At 54.8% G+C, this 12,570-nt stretch overlaps 5 protein-coding genes across 5 annotated transcripts; 2 read left to right on the plus strand and 3 right to left on the minus strand.

The window, feature by feature from the left end:
• Nucleotides 1-41: 41 nt before the first annotated feature.
• Nucleotides 42-3,282, plus strand: CC84DRAFT_1119689 (uncharacterized protein). The gene is made up of 2 exons (XM_018175560.1): nt 42-184; nt 239-3,282. The coding sequence occupies exons 1-2, from the start codon at nt 64-66 to the stop codon at nt 2,854-2,856; spliced, it is 2,739 nt and encodes a 912-aa protein (XP_018036414.1). The 5' UTR covers nt 42-63; the 3' UTR covers nt 2,857-3,282.
• On the plus strand, nt 2,988-4,592 carry CC84DRAFT_1244953 (uncharacterized protein). Its single transcript, XM_018184174.1, has one exon. The coding sequence runs from the start codon at nt 3,118-3,120 to the stop codon at nt 4,369-4,371; it is 1,254 nt and encodes a 417-aa protein (XP_018036415.1). The 5' UTR covers nt 2,988-3,117; the 3' UTR covers nt 4,372-4,592.
• A 1-nt stretch (nt 4,593) lies between these two features.
• CC84DRAFT_743983 (uncharacterized protein) lies at nt 4,594-5,270 on the minus strand. Its single transcript, XM_018187271.1, has one exon. It carries the CDS (start codon nt 5,184-5,186, stop codon nt 4,713-4,715), a length of 474 nt encoding a protein of 157 aa, XP_018036416.1. The 5' UTR covers nt 5,187-5,270; the 3' UTR covers nt 4,594-4,712.
• Nucleotides 5,271-7,436: 2,166 nt separating this feature from the next.
• On the minus strand, nt 7,437-9,513 carry CC84DRAFT_1164422 (PLP-dependent transferase). The gene is made up of 4 exons (XM_018178483.1): nt 9,257-9,513; nt 8,837-8,973; nt 8,261-8,715; nt 7,437-8,186 (listed from the first exon to the last, which is right to left on the minus strand). The coding sequence occupies exons 1-4, from the start codon at nt 9,363-9,365 to the stop codon at nt 7,514-7,516; spliced, it is 1,374 nt and encodes a 457-aa protein (XP_018036417.1). The 5' UTR covers nt 9,366-9,513; the 3' UTR covers nt 7,437-7,513.
• Nucleotides 9,514-9,682: 169 nt separating this feature from the next.
• On the minus strand, nt 9,683-11,411 carry CC84DRAFT_1145882 (uncharacterized protein). Its single transcript, XM_018176529.1, has 2 exons — nt 10,414-11,411; nt 9,683-10,362 (listed from the first exon to the last, which is right to left on the minus strand). Exons 1-2 carry the CDS (start codon nt 11,046-11,048, stop codon nt 9,984-9,986), a joined length of 1,014 nt encoding a protein of 337 aa, XP_018036418.1. The 5' UTR covers nt 11,049-11,411; the 3' UTR covers nt 9,683-9,983.
• Between the last annotated feature and the right edge of the window lie 1,159 nt (nt 11,412-12,570).

A 12,570-nucleotide genomic window follows, 5' to 3' on the forward strand; every position in this document is an offset into this window, starting at 1 on the left:
TTTGGGCGTTTGGCGTCATGCCGAGGCCCCTCACCGCTGCGGCTTTGTGCGCAACACTCCTCAATGGGCGATGACGGAGAAGACCACGATGCCTTTGCGACGGACGGCCTGTGGAAACCCTCGTCCTTCTTCGAAGACCCCGCGACGCACAAGACGTCGCTGTTCGCGCCCATACAGCTCGACGGCAAGTCTCGTCGCGTGTCGCACTCACGCGTCGCGCCCTGCTAACGGTGAGCAGTGCCCCAGATAAAGCTCCACCATCCGTATGCGCCTACCAAACCCCTCGAACAGGAGCTGCGTCTGCCTGACATTGAGTCTTTCGAGTTCGGACCCCTTCCTGAGCTCGATGGCTTCGATGAATCTTCGGTATCCATCGACACCCCCCCGCCACCACACGAGGACGATGTCTGGGAAGTTGCTTTGGAGTTAGGCCCTGCAAATAAACACATAACATTCTTCACATGGGAATGGTTCGAAAATTCAGAGCACGTGGAAACAAATACACCGTACATCACAGAGTCTGGTCCAGCTGCCTTCGACGCAGCTCTCGTTTCTGACGATTCCAAGACGACTGCTGGACGCGTTATCAAGGACCGTGTGCTGCTAGAGTCTCTCTGGAATCTCGGTCTGGGACGGTCTTCCATCCTTTTCTCCTTCAATGCGAAATTGCGCTCCTTCGAGTCCGCCATAGCAGACGGTAGAGCCTCTGGCGTCAGCCCTCGCACAGCCCAGAGCGTCACCAACCAGTTCATCCATACCGGGAACACCTTCCTCCACCTCCGCTCATTCGTGGAGCGCACTTTTGCTGCTGCCGACTCTATACCCGCGAGAGTCGCCTTGGCCACAGCCGTCTCGAGCCTTCTGTCGACCTTCGAAGAACATCTCGGTCGTCAGTCCAACAACATTAGATCGGTACTGCAACTACAACGTCTCTTTGCCAAACCACGGGAGATACTAACCCATGTTGCAAAGACTGTTGACAATGTGAAACATGCGAGAAGCAATGAACAGCTATCTTCGCTGATCCATCATCGTCTCCTGGAAGCCGAAGAGGGAGATACTTACATTCGCAAATTATCGTGCCAGATCCTGCGCCAGGTCGCGCAGCCAAGCATTGATCTGTTGAGCGAATGGGTTGGCATTCGGCAAGAGCAGGAGACGGTCCCATTCGCAGATCGAGGCGGCTTCGTGGCTGTCAATGATAATCCGGAGCAGCAAGGCCCCACCGAGTACATATATCGCTCGGAGCTAATGCCTCGGTTTGTTAGTCCTGAAGATGGGAACACTGTGTTTGAGACCGGCAATGCTCTTCGGTTTTTGAAGTATCATCATCCGGAGCACCCACTGGCGTCGCTGCACAAATTTGATGTGCAGTCGCCGCAACTGGAGTGGAAGTTCGACTGGGATGATATCGAGACTATCTCGACCAAAGCGAAGGCATATGAGGAAGAGCTTCGGAAAGCTATACTGGAGTTCTCGAATGGTACATCGACCCAGAAACACAAGATAATCGGTGCCAAAGACAGCTGTTGTCTGCAGCCCACAGACCATGAGGAATATCTTCAAGACTCCATGCGATTCCTTGATGGTCCACCCAAGCAGCTGTCAAGTGAACTGCCTGACGAACTAAAAGTTCTGACAGAACAAGTACTGCGAGGCCGGGAAGGGTCTCACTCAGCGGGCACCGATACCTTCTCACCACCGCTGTCAATAACTTCAACATTGTCCTTTGGACCTCTTCTGTCAGCTCAGGCAAAGCTCGTCAATGCGACCACTGTGCGTCTCTTTTTCCGTTCGCACAAGCTTCGTCTGCATCTTGCCCTGCAGCGGCAGTACCAACTCTTCGGCGACGGCGTTTTCTCGTCCGGCCTGGCTTCAGCTCTCTTCGACCCTGAGCGCGAGAGTGCTGAACGGCACAAAGGCCAAATGCGAAGCGGTGTCCACATGGGACTGCAGCTGGGCGCTCGCGAAAGCTGGCCGCCAGCAAGTTCCGAATTACGACTTGCCCTCATGGGTCTTCTCAGTGAAAACTATTACTCGTCTGCGCTTTACCATTCTACGCAGGACGCCAATGTAATGCCAGCAACGGGTCGCGACAAAAACGAACTTCCTGGCCAGCTCAACTTCGCCGTTCGCCAGCTCGACGAGTCCGCCATGGAGAGAATCATGGACCCATATGGACTGTACGCGCTCGACTTCTTGCGCCTGCAATACGTTCCACCAAGCCCACTAAATTTGGTCATAACCTCCGTCGCATTGGAAAAATACGACTACATCTTCAGATTCCTACTCCGACTGCTGCGCATGATCTTTGTAGTCGCGCACTTACCACGTCAATATCCAGATGTAGATTCGCGCTGCTTCAGGACAGAAGCACACCACTTCGTCACTGCACTCTCAACATACATCTTCCAAACCGGCATAGCAGAACACTGGGATGGTTTCCAGTCCTACGTGACAACTCTCGAACACCGGCTTGCCGACGAAGACGCTGCGAACGAGCTCGGAGTCCGCGTCACAGAGGGTCTCGCCGCCATCCGCGACGCCCACGAAAAGTGTCTCGACAGCATCCTCTTCTCTCTCTTGTTACGCCGGCGCCAGCGCAAAGTCATGGCACTCATCGAAGAGATCTTCGAGCTCATCCTTCTCTTCGCGAAGAAGCAAAACGCTGATACCAAAGTCGAAGACAGCATCAAGGATATGTACCTCAAGCTTCGGGGCAAGATAAAAGTCTTTCTGAACGTGTGCAGGCAGTTGACAGGAAAGAAAGGGTACGGCAAGGGAAAAGGCACAGCGGAGGAAGACACAATGGAGAGGCTGGGCGTTTTGCTCGAGATGAACACGTATTTCTCGTAGAGAACGGCGTGAGCGCGACTCAAGCTTACGCGTGTCTCGTATGTCCCTCCGCTTTGGGAACGCTAGCCGCCATGGACAACGTCCCAGGGAACTAGGCATCCAGTTTCGACACAACACAGACACACGCAAAGCTCGAAGCAACGTCATTATGGCTTCCCAATCCCCATATATATAATATAATTGTGTCACTTTCTTTCTTTTTGTGCATGCGAACTGTCCCCCCCTCCCCCTCCCTTCTCCCCACACGCAGGTCGACCCACAATGCGCACCCCGCGCACCCACTCCCTCGACAACCTCCGCACCTTCCTCACCGCTCTAGTAATACTCCACCATGCGTCTATTCCCTACGGCGGCCTCGGCTCCTGGCCGTACATCCCCTCCCCCTCCTCCCCTTCCGCAGAGCCAGGCCTCTCCTCCCTCGCGCTCGTGCTCTTCAACATCGTCAACCAAACTTTCTTCATGGCGCTCTTCTTCCTCATCTCAGGCTACTTTTCTGCCAGGGCTGCGGAGAAGAGGAGTTCAGCCGCATTTTTCAAGGAGAAGGGGAAGAGGTTGGCGGTGCCGGGTGTGGTGTACAGTGTCCTTGGGCCGGGGGTTGTCGAGGGAATCATCGCGCTGTTGCGAGATGGCGCGCCGGTCCACGATGCATGGAATAGGAGTGTGGGGAAGGTGGTAAGTGTGAGGGGCGCGCGGGGCCCGGTGTGGTACTGCGGTGTGCTGCTTGTTTTTGACGGCGTTTTCGCGCTGGCTTTGTACCCGCGTGCCTCGCGCACCGCCGATGTCAAGGAAGCAGGGGATAAGAATGCAGCCAAGCAGGACAAACGCAAGCCGCACATCTCGCACCTCCGCGACGCACACATCTTCCTGTGTCTCGCTGGTGCGGCGCTGGCGAGCTTCCTCCTCCGTCTCCGCTGGCCGATTGGAACGACGTTCACGCCCCTAGGCCTAGAAGTCGGCTTCCTCCCCCAATACATCGTCTACTACGCTACGGGCATCTACGCCCACTGCTCCCTTGGCACGGAATTGCACCGCCTCGTTCCACGCACAAGCGTGCGGATCCCCCGCGCGCTCTCCGCAATCCGCACGATACAAGGCATCCTCGTGCTCACCGTCAACACAGGCGTTTTTCTACTGCTCTTCACTCCGACACCGGAGGCGCATCTCCGCGGTGGCTTCAACGTCCTCGCCGCATGCTACGCCGTCTTCAATGAGACCTTGGGCTTCTTACTATCTGTCTTGGTCCTCCGGGTGTTCGGTGAGCAGGACTGGGCGAGGAGGAAGTGGAGCGTCAAAGGAGGGTCGCTAGGAGAGGTCGAGCTCGCGCGGTGGAGTTATGCGGCCTTTTTGGTGCATGCGCCTGTTGTGGTGGGGCTGCAGTGCGGGCTCGATGGGTGGGGAGTTGACGGGGTGGTGAAGAGTCTTGTGGTTGGGGTGCTGGGGTGTGCGGGGAGTTGGGTGAGTGGAATAGGGCTGGGGAGCGGGTTGGAGAGAATAGGAGTGAAGGGTTATGTATAGGGGCGTTGCGGAGTTAAGGGGGGGTGAAGACGTTTGGATAGAGTGACAAAATTAAGAGCATAGATTGCTGGGTTTGACTTTCTGCATGCAATCGATTTAGCATATACATTCTGGACTAGAAAAATTGAGAAAAGAGAACGAGCGCGCACAGGTTGGTATACTTGAAATCAGTATGATTATCAGCAAGTACGGGATTATACTTCATAGAACTCAAAGTTCTGAGTGAGATTCGGTGCCAGTGATATGCTTCAAATCTTAGCATTCCGCTAATGCGTCTCTTTCCTCACTGTCACATCATGGCTCTAATTGTGAATACGCCCGAGCCGATTTTCATTATCCCATTACAAAGACAAAAATACTATTAATTCACGTTTTTCTGCCTCGTGGTAGCATGCGGTACTATAACTTTGGTCCTTGTACTGAAGTATTCCGTTGTTGCGGCTCTCGGTCATGTTGCCCCAATTTTGGAAAACTCTGAGCCGACTACCCTGGGAAGATGAGCTGCACAGAGTCAAGATCCCGACGTTGAAGTTCCCGGGAAAGCGACGGCCATGTTTCCCGGTAGCGGTTTTGGAGCAGAACGCGGGAAAGACCGACGACCTGGAGATTGGGAAATAAATATATCGTTTCCAGAATCTCCGCATCATCAAAGAAGCAGTCGAATGATCCATGGAGGCGTAGGTTCTTGAGCTTTGGCAGTGTGGTATAAGTTGTGCTATCACAGGCCAATGGGAATGCTGCCAATCCTCGCCGACCAATCGATAGCTTGAGGTCACCAAATTGACCGACAAGTGCTTAATGGATGAATAGGTCATCCACAGTACGCCGTATCCGCGATCTAGTAAATTGCACGACCACAAGCTGAGACCTTTCAGAGGAAGCTCTACAGTATGAAGCTTAAGGAAAGTGCCGCTACAGACACACAGTAGATTGCTGACGTGTCTTCGTCGAAGCTGCGCAGCGGTGTACGTCAATTGTAGGCCCTATTGCCAGGTAGCCGAGACTGCCAATTCCTCGTGGTCCAGTGCGTCGTCATCTTCGACAAATTGATTATCCGTATAACGTAGTCTGACACGTTGGATACTTCGAAAACCGTCAAGTACCAGATGTGCCACAAACCCCCAAACGTCGTGCGGAATGTCATAAGGCTTCCGGGTAAAGAAAACAGGCAGAGTCATCATTGTCATTTTGTGTGCGTACTTGGACCAACGAACATTGTCCATCAGATCCATCCGGAAACCTTTGTGGAAGAGCGGAGTCTCCTCTAAACCCTTGACGAAGGAATCTTGCACCGATATCGATTTAGAAGAGCCGCGGAATACGAGCCGAGCATTAAGTACGGCTCGCCTTGACTCACCGGTGATTGTAGCGAACCGCTCGGTAACGAGGTGATGGTAGACCAGTAGGTGCTGCAATGTGCTCTAAGGTGCGGGCACAGAGTCGGTATGTGTCAAGATAGGGTGCTATATGCCTTATCTGAGCCATTAAGAAGTCTTTGCTCCTGCAAGAAAGACATCTCCTCTTTGAATTTGTGTTTTACTAACTTCGAGGATTTCCACGGGCATGTTGTCCATTGTGGGTGCTGGGTGCTGGGTGCTCGGTGTCGTAGTCGTGCAAACGAAGATACAGGGTCGTTGTGCCACGGTTGGCACGCGGGTGTTTTGTGTATCGACGTCGTGCCCCCAAGCTGCGAGACGGGTCGGCCAAAAGCAAGCGGTTGATAACTGGTTGTCGGCGTTGTGCCACTCAGATCGCCTGAGGCGGTAGGGCAGCAATCGCTGGCTTGCGAGGGCGCGTCACAGAAGCCGGCTCGAAGCTAGATGTTTTGCGAGGGAGCAGATGTGAGGGGTGCAGTTGTGCCTCAGGGAATTCATGCGCGTGAGCGGCTTGGCGATGGCGAGAGAGGTGAATGGCTGGTGCGGCAGTGGGCCGGCCAACGGCACGTGCTCTTTCTACTTATGTCAAATTTGGAAGCATAGGCTAGGACTTCTTGGTTTCTCACGGGCTTAATCGGGACAACGACTCCGCTGCTGTTCACTAATGAAGGTGAAGATTCCTGGGTAGTGCGTGAGCCTCTCCATCTTTGGCTCGTTGCATACATACGTACCCTTGGTAGCATGTCCTATATTCCCTTGCAGATTATACCAATCTCCAGTGCGTGACCATAGCTGTGCACCGTTCGTCAATACCTTGCCATTGGCTGCGCAATAATCACTCTTCATCCGTCGCACCTTCCGCATCAGCCAGCCGAACGCCTGACCTCAAATTGCCACTGCATTGGTGTCCATTTTCTTCAATTACGCTCGCTCAACCACAATTTGCACGTCTTGAAAGTTCGAACACCTTCATTTGCATATTCTTCCACTTTGGACGTCCTCGACAACGCTGCTTCTGCTTTGCAGCTCAGATTGTCCACGTCGCCGAACAACACCATGAAGCTCGCCATCTTCATCACCGTCCTCACCGTCGTGGGTCTCGGCCTCACTGCACCGTCCGTCCACGAGACCAACATCGACATCGCCATGTCCAGGATCTTCTCTCGCAGCTCGGGAACAAAGTGCGACGAGTGCAAGGAGCACCGTGATAACTGCCTCAAGGTACCAAGTTTCTCTATGGCGACTAGAGCTAGTCATTGAAAGCTTTAGTACGGCAACGGAGACGATAATTCTGGCGAAGACAAGGTCTGCGCCTCGTTCATATGCCGCAAGTACGACGTGAGTACTTTTCCTGCTCGGTCACCATCGGGACTGACGTTGAGTACACAGTGCCGTAGCTGCGGCGACGAGTTTAACTGCGACAACGCCAACCTTACCATGCCGCCGGGCTGGTAGATACAGGGCGGGAGCATTGCGTCGGGTGCGTCGAGCAACCACAATGCACCACCAATTGATTGGGGAATATCATCAGGAGTTGTGATCTTGAGGGCTTATAGAACCGATCTATTAGCTGGAATGGGCGGGTTCCTAAGCGATACGATTTGGCGGATTTCCCTTGAGACCATGTTTAGGATTATCTCGGCGTCGGGTCAGCCTCAGGGGATTTACCGTCACAAGCCGGATTTTTCCGTCACCCACATGGTAGCGCTCCCTAAAGGGGACACTCTATCTGTAGTTCCTAACCTCTTACAACACCTTTGCTCTTACTACAACCTCGCCTTCCCCTTAACTGCCCACTCCCCTTTCTCCGCCCTCGCACAAACCTCCTTTACAACCCCCGCCGCCCACTCAAAGTCCTCCATCTCCAGATACACCTGCCCACTCATCCTAATCCACCACCTCCCAGCATAGAACATCGACTGCATGAACGTCTTGTAGTCGTCAATCCACGCCCTGCTCATCCAGTCGCGAATCGCAATACCAATCTCCCCCTCCTCCAGCCCCGCCCGTGCCCCAATCTCATACATCTTCTTCGCATCCAGCGGCAGCGCCACATTCGCCATGCAACACTTTGTCAGTGTCTGCGTCTCGTTATCCAGGACATTCGTCCCGAGGATCTCCGCCATGCGCTTAGCCCCGTGCTTGGCAAGCGTCTGGTTATATCGGATGATGGTGTCTTCGCCGCCGATGGACTCGCGCCATTTCAGCGCTGCAGGCACGCACAGGTAGGACGATGCGTCAATGGTGCCGATGAATTCGAAGTTCAGCTCGAAATCGGATTTTGGGGCGTTGGAGGGGGGAAGTGGGTTCTTCGAGGCTGAAAATTGGGCGGAGGGGGAAGGAATGAAGCCGTGGGATGTGGGGAGGGTGGAGCGGATGATGGATTGGTTGCGGAGGGGGACGTGGAAGATTGCGCAGCCGCGGGGGACGTGGAGCCATCTGCACGTGATACATGTCAGCATATTGCTTTCTTTATCAGGGGCGGAGGGAGTAAATGGGGAGGGGAAACGTACTTGTGGCAGTTGCTCACGAAGAAATCCGCATCCAGCGCTTTCAGATCCAGCTCGACATGTCCAATCCCATGCGCCCCGTCAATCAAACTCAACACCCCTTTCTCCCTGCACACCTGCGTGATACGCTCAAACGGCAGCCTCACACCAGGCATGCTGACTACCGTGTCGAACACCGCGACCTTCACCTTGCCGCCTTTCTTCTCGATCTCATCTATCTTGGCCGCGAATGCGGAGACCAACCAGTCGTCCTCAACTGGGAACGTGTACTCTATTTTCGCAGCCTTGGCGGGCGTCGTCTCGGTGATGTAGGCGACGGCTTTCTCGCAGGCGCCGTAGATGGAGGCGCTGTAAAGGATGTACTCATTGGGTGCGAAGATGAGGCTGCGGAGGACGGTGTTGACACCCGTAGTCGCATTTTGGACAAAGACGAGTTCGGAGGTGGGGACGTTGAGGTACTGGCTGGTATCAGCTTTGTCTCTTTCTTCGAATAGAACGACATGGGGATGCGAGATAGACAATGGTGAAAGATCGGGAGATGGTGAGTCAGGATTTCAGCGACAGGGGAAATGTAAGTACTTTTGACAGTGCCTGACGAGCTTTGTCGTTGTGCTTGGGGTATTGGTAGCGGATAAAGTCATCGGGCTGGGCTTCGTGGGCGTCTTGGAAGGAGCGGAAGACGTCGCGGATGGCACGGGGATAGGTGCCAAAGGAACCTGATGATTCAATTAGTGTCAATTTATGATGTCTTGGAGACACGTAGTTGGATGTTGGATGAATTCCGATGGCATGCTTTGGGCCAGGTTACAGACGAGTGAAGGTGGAAGATAGACAGAGCGTATGCCAGGACGACTGAAAGTAAAGAAAGAAAGAATCAATCAGAATCTTGAGCCAGTGCATCCAATGTAGGAGAGAAAACTCGGGATGTCGCTTGACAACGGAATTGGAGACCACGCAAGTGACTCTGAATGAAGAAGAAGCAAGAGGAACAACACTCACCATGATTCAAATTCCTGAACCCTTCCTCGAACAAGAACTCTTTCCTCAATGCCTTGCCAAACCGCCCTCCATTCTTCGTCTGCAGCAGCTCTTTCGCGTCCGACGTCATGATTGTGCAATTTCTTCACCGAGCTCTCTGATCAATGCAGCTGAAAGACCTCGAAAACTGCTGGTTTTATACTCGAGAGAACGGGTGAGTCAAGCATACGAGCTGCGAGTGTAATGCATCTTCGCGATATCGGTATGACTGTACAGATGTCGAAGGGCGTGTCAAGACGCTGGAGAAGCGGGTTGGCCAATGGGAGAGGAGCGCTAGGCGGGTAGCGTCGGAGAGACTCCGCAGTCCGACTAATCCTCGACGGCATAGGGCGACTGCAGCAGTGAGCATATCACACGACGTGCGGGGACGTAGACTTCTTGTATGCTATCCGGATATTTTTCCATTGGTTATTGTCGGCTATACCGTTTCTAATGTTGGTCTACCCTGGACTCCCCTCATGCTTCTCACGAAGATAACCATCGCCAGGATGTCCAGAGCACGCCCGTGCTCATACTGAGTTGCGGACGTGCCTGGGGAAATTATGTACACAAATATTGGTAAAGACAAAATGAATGACTGGCATCCCAGAACCTCACACAACACACAGACGCAGAAATACTCGAAACACACATGGGCAAGATAGAAAGGGGGATATCGTGATTCTTCTACAAAGTCACCGTGATGACTCTAGATCGTGCGCATGTTCCTCGCGACCTCGTTCTTCACGCGGCGGCGGTACTGTTCACGGAACTGTATCCGGCCGTAGGTGCCGAGACCGACGACGCTGATAAAGCTGACGGCCCAGACGAGGGTGACGATGAGACCGGCCTTGGTGACTCGCGAGTCGAGAGTTTGACCGGGAACGACGAAGGGCGCTGCGCTTTGCACGGCGGCGGAGGCGGAGGCCAGGGCTGCGGCATCGGTGCCTGTCGTGGCTTGCTTGGCGAAGACACCGTTCACGAAGGACGCTTCGGTAGAGGAGAGGGTCGCTTTGACGTCCTGGCCAGAGGCGGGGTTCTTTGCAGAGAGCTCAATCTGCGGAATCAGGAGAGGTTGGAGGGTGGCTCTGAAGGAGAGTTAGCGCTGTGTTGTTGTACATTGTGGCAAGGCTACTTACTGTGTCATGGCTGATCCCATCAAGTTGCTATTGATCTTGCCAACATACATGAGCACCTTGAGCTCTTGTGGGGCACCGGCCTGTCGTTCCACGAGGCTCCTCTCCTTGATTGGTGGGTACGAAATGTCTATAAGGTCGCGCTTCGCAAAGGTTCCGTTGGTGTTCTGCACGGTAGCGCCCAAGTACGACAGCGCCATGTTCACGTCGCCCGCAGTAACACCCTTCCATGGATCGATCGGTGCTGAGACGTTGTACATTCGGAGTTCGGCTTGGAAGATACCGGTCTGGTTGTCAAGGAAAGGTAGGTTGTAGCACACGGCGATGCCACTGGGGTTCGATGCCTGGCCATTGAGTACGGTAAGTGCATTGTCGCAGGCGGCCTTAGTCTGCGCCTCCCATTTTGCCAGATCTGCCTTTGCTGCGTCTCCAGAAGCCGGTGTGGTTGAGATTTGCGGAGCGGACTGCGCGCCGTTGGCGTCTTGTCGTCGTGTGAGCGTGGCCATGATGTCCGCATCACGTCGTAGCATGTCCTCGATGTCGCCGCCGCGTTTGAAAAGAGCGTTCACTGTCGGAGCCTTGGCAGATGCACAACCGGCAAGCATCAAGCCACCCACGAGGGCGTTGTTGAGGAGCATGGTGAATGGAAGGATATTAAATAGGCCTGCTGATTAAAGGTGTTATGCGAAGGGAGAGAATGTCGTCGCCGGGCTGGCCAGCAGCAGTTGGAAAAGGAGGGTGGCAAGAAGGGAAACTGAGAAGAGAAACAAAGAGTGAGGAGTCACGAACGGCCGACGAGAAACCGGCTCTGCATGGGAAAGGTGCGATGGCGCTGCCGAGATTAAGAAAAGTGGATGGGCACCGGCAACGGTAGGGTGACGAGGCCCCAGTCGCAGACGTCCGTTCACGAACTCACAATGGCGTGAGGGTCGAGGGGAGCCAGACTCAGAGAGCAGCACCAAGGCGGGAGCCGTGATTCAGTTTGGCAGAGTTGAGACGGGTGCGACGCACACGAGACGACTGGGGGGCACATGGTTATGCGTGGGCACTCGATGAGGCTAAAATTAAGCTTGATCTAGTAGAGTGAAGGCGAAGTTGCTAGCGGGAGGCTCTTTGCCAACCATGCTGTGGCGCATCTGGGTCGAGGAACGGGCGGGAGCATTGACGAGGGTGGCCTCTTGAGACAATTGGTGTTGAGGTCTGGAGCGATGGGGCACGCGCGAAGCAAGGGGCGCTTCACAAGGCCAGGGCTTCGCCTCGGCACCCAATCAGGACGCCGCAGCCCATGCTGAGGGCCAAGAAGTGTCACCTCCTGGGGTTTCACCACGCAAATCTTGAGCGTCTTGTCACAGCAGAGCGCAGCCAGCACCTCCTTGCCAGCCCACGAACCACTCGTGACCGGCCCTTGGAAAGGCCTCGCACTGCTGGCAGGTGTCGAGAGGTTCGCGATAATCACTCGGAGCGCACGCTTGGCGCGGCGCGCACAACGTACATAGGCGTTACGCCGCACACCTGCATCCGCGATCTGGACGGCCTGACCAATATTCCCCGGCGCCTACCGAGCGACGGACCCCAGCTCAATTCCCAATTGCCGCTGCCAGGTCCCCGGAACTGAGTTGTTCCCGGCCGGCTGTGGCGGTGAGCGTGTGACGCACAGCATCGCGCTGTCACGTCCCCAGTGTCTATCTACAGGCACCGTCAAGCAGCATCATCATCGCGTCGCCGGCGTCTTCTGATTCGGGCACATCACCCGTCCGGGCCTCCTCGGGACGGCGCGCTCGTCAGACGCCGCGATGATCTGGCACCACACGACCACTTCTGCCCAAGGCGGGCTGCGAACCTATGCAGAAGGATGGACGTTGCGAGCGCGAGGCGACTCTTAGGGCGACACGTTGCATGCATGGTGCTAGCCCTTCGCATTCGCCCAACACTCCATCTCAGGCTTATATTGTAAACCGCTACCAATACGGTGCGGAGTGCAGCCAGCTAATTGCCAGCACATCAGAAGCCTTTGCGCGCGTTGTGGACATAGCCTGGTCCTGCCCCAGGAATTCGGGAAAGACTGCGTCCTCCGTCTGATGACGCTCAGCACATACATCTACCTACGCTGGGCTGCTGGGTGCTACCTACTCTCACAGCTGAATCCCACGTTCCCCCTCT

This window comes from Paraphaeosphaeria sporulosa (assembly GCF_001642045.1).
Source record: "Paraphaeosphaeria sporulosa strain AP3s5-JAC2a unplaced genomic scaffold CC84scaffold_5, whole genome shotgun sequence".
In the NCBI taxonomy this organism is placed as follows: domain Eukaryota; kingdom Fungi; phylum Ascomycota; class Dothideomycetes; order Pleosporales; family Didymosphaeriaceae; genus Paraphaeosphaeria; species Paraphaeosphaeria sporulosa.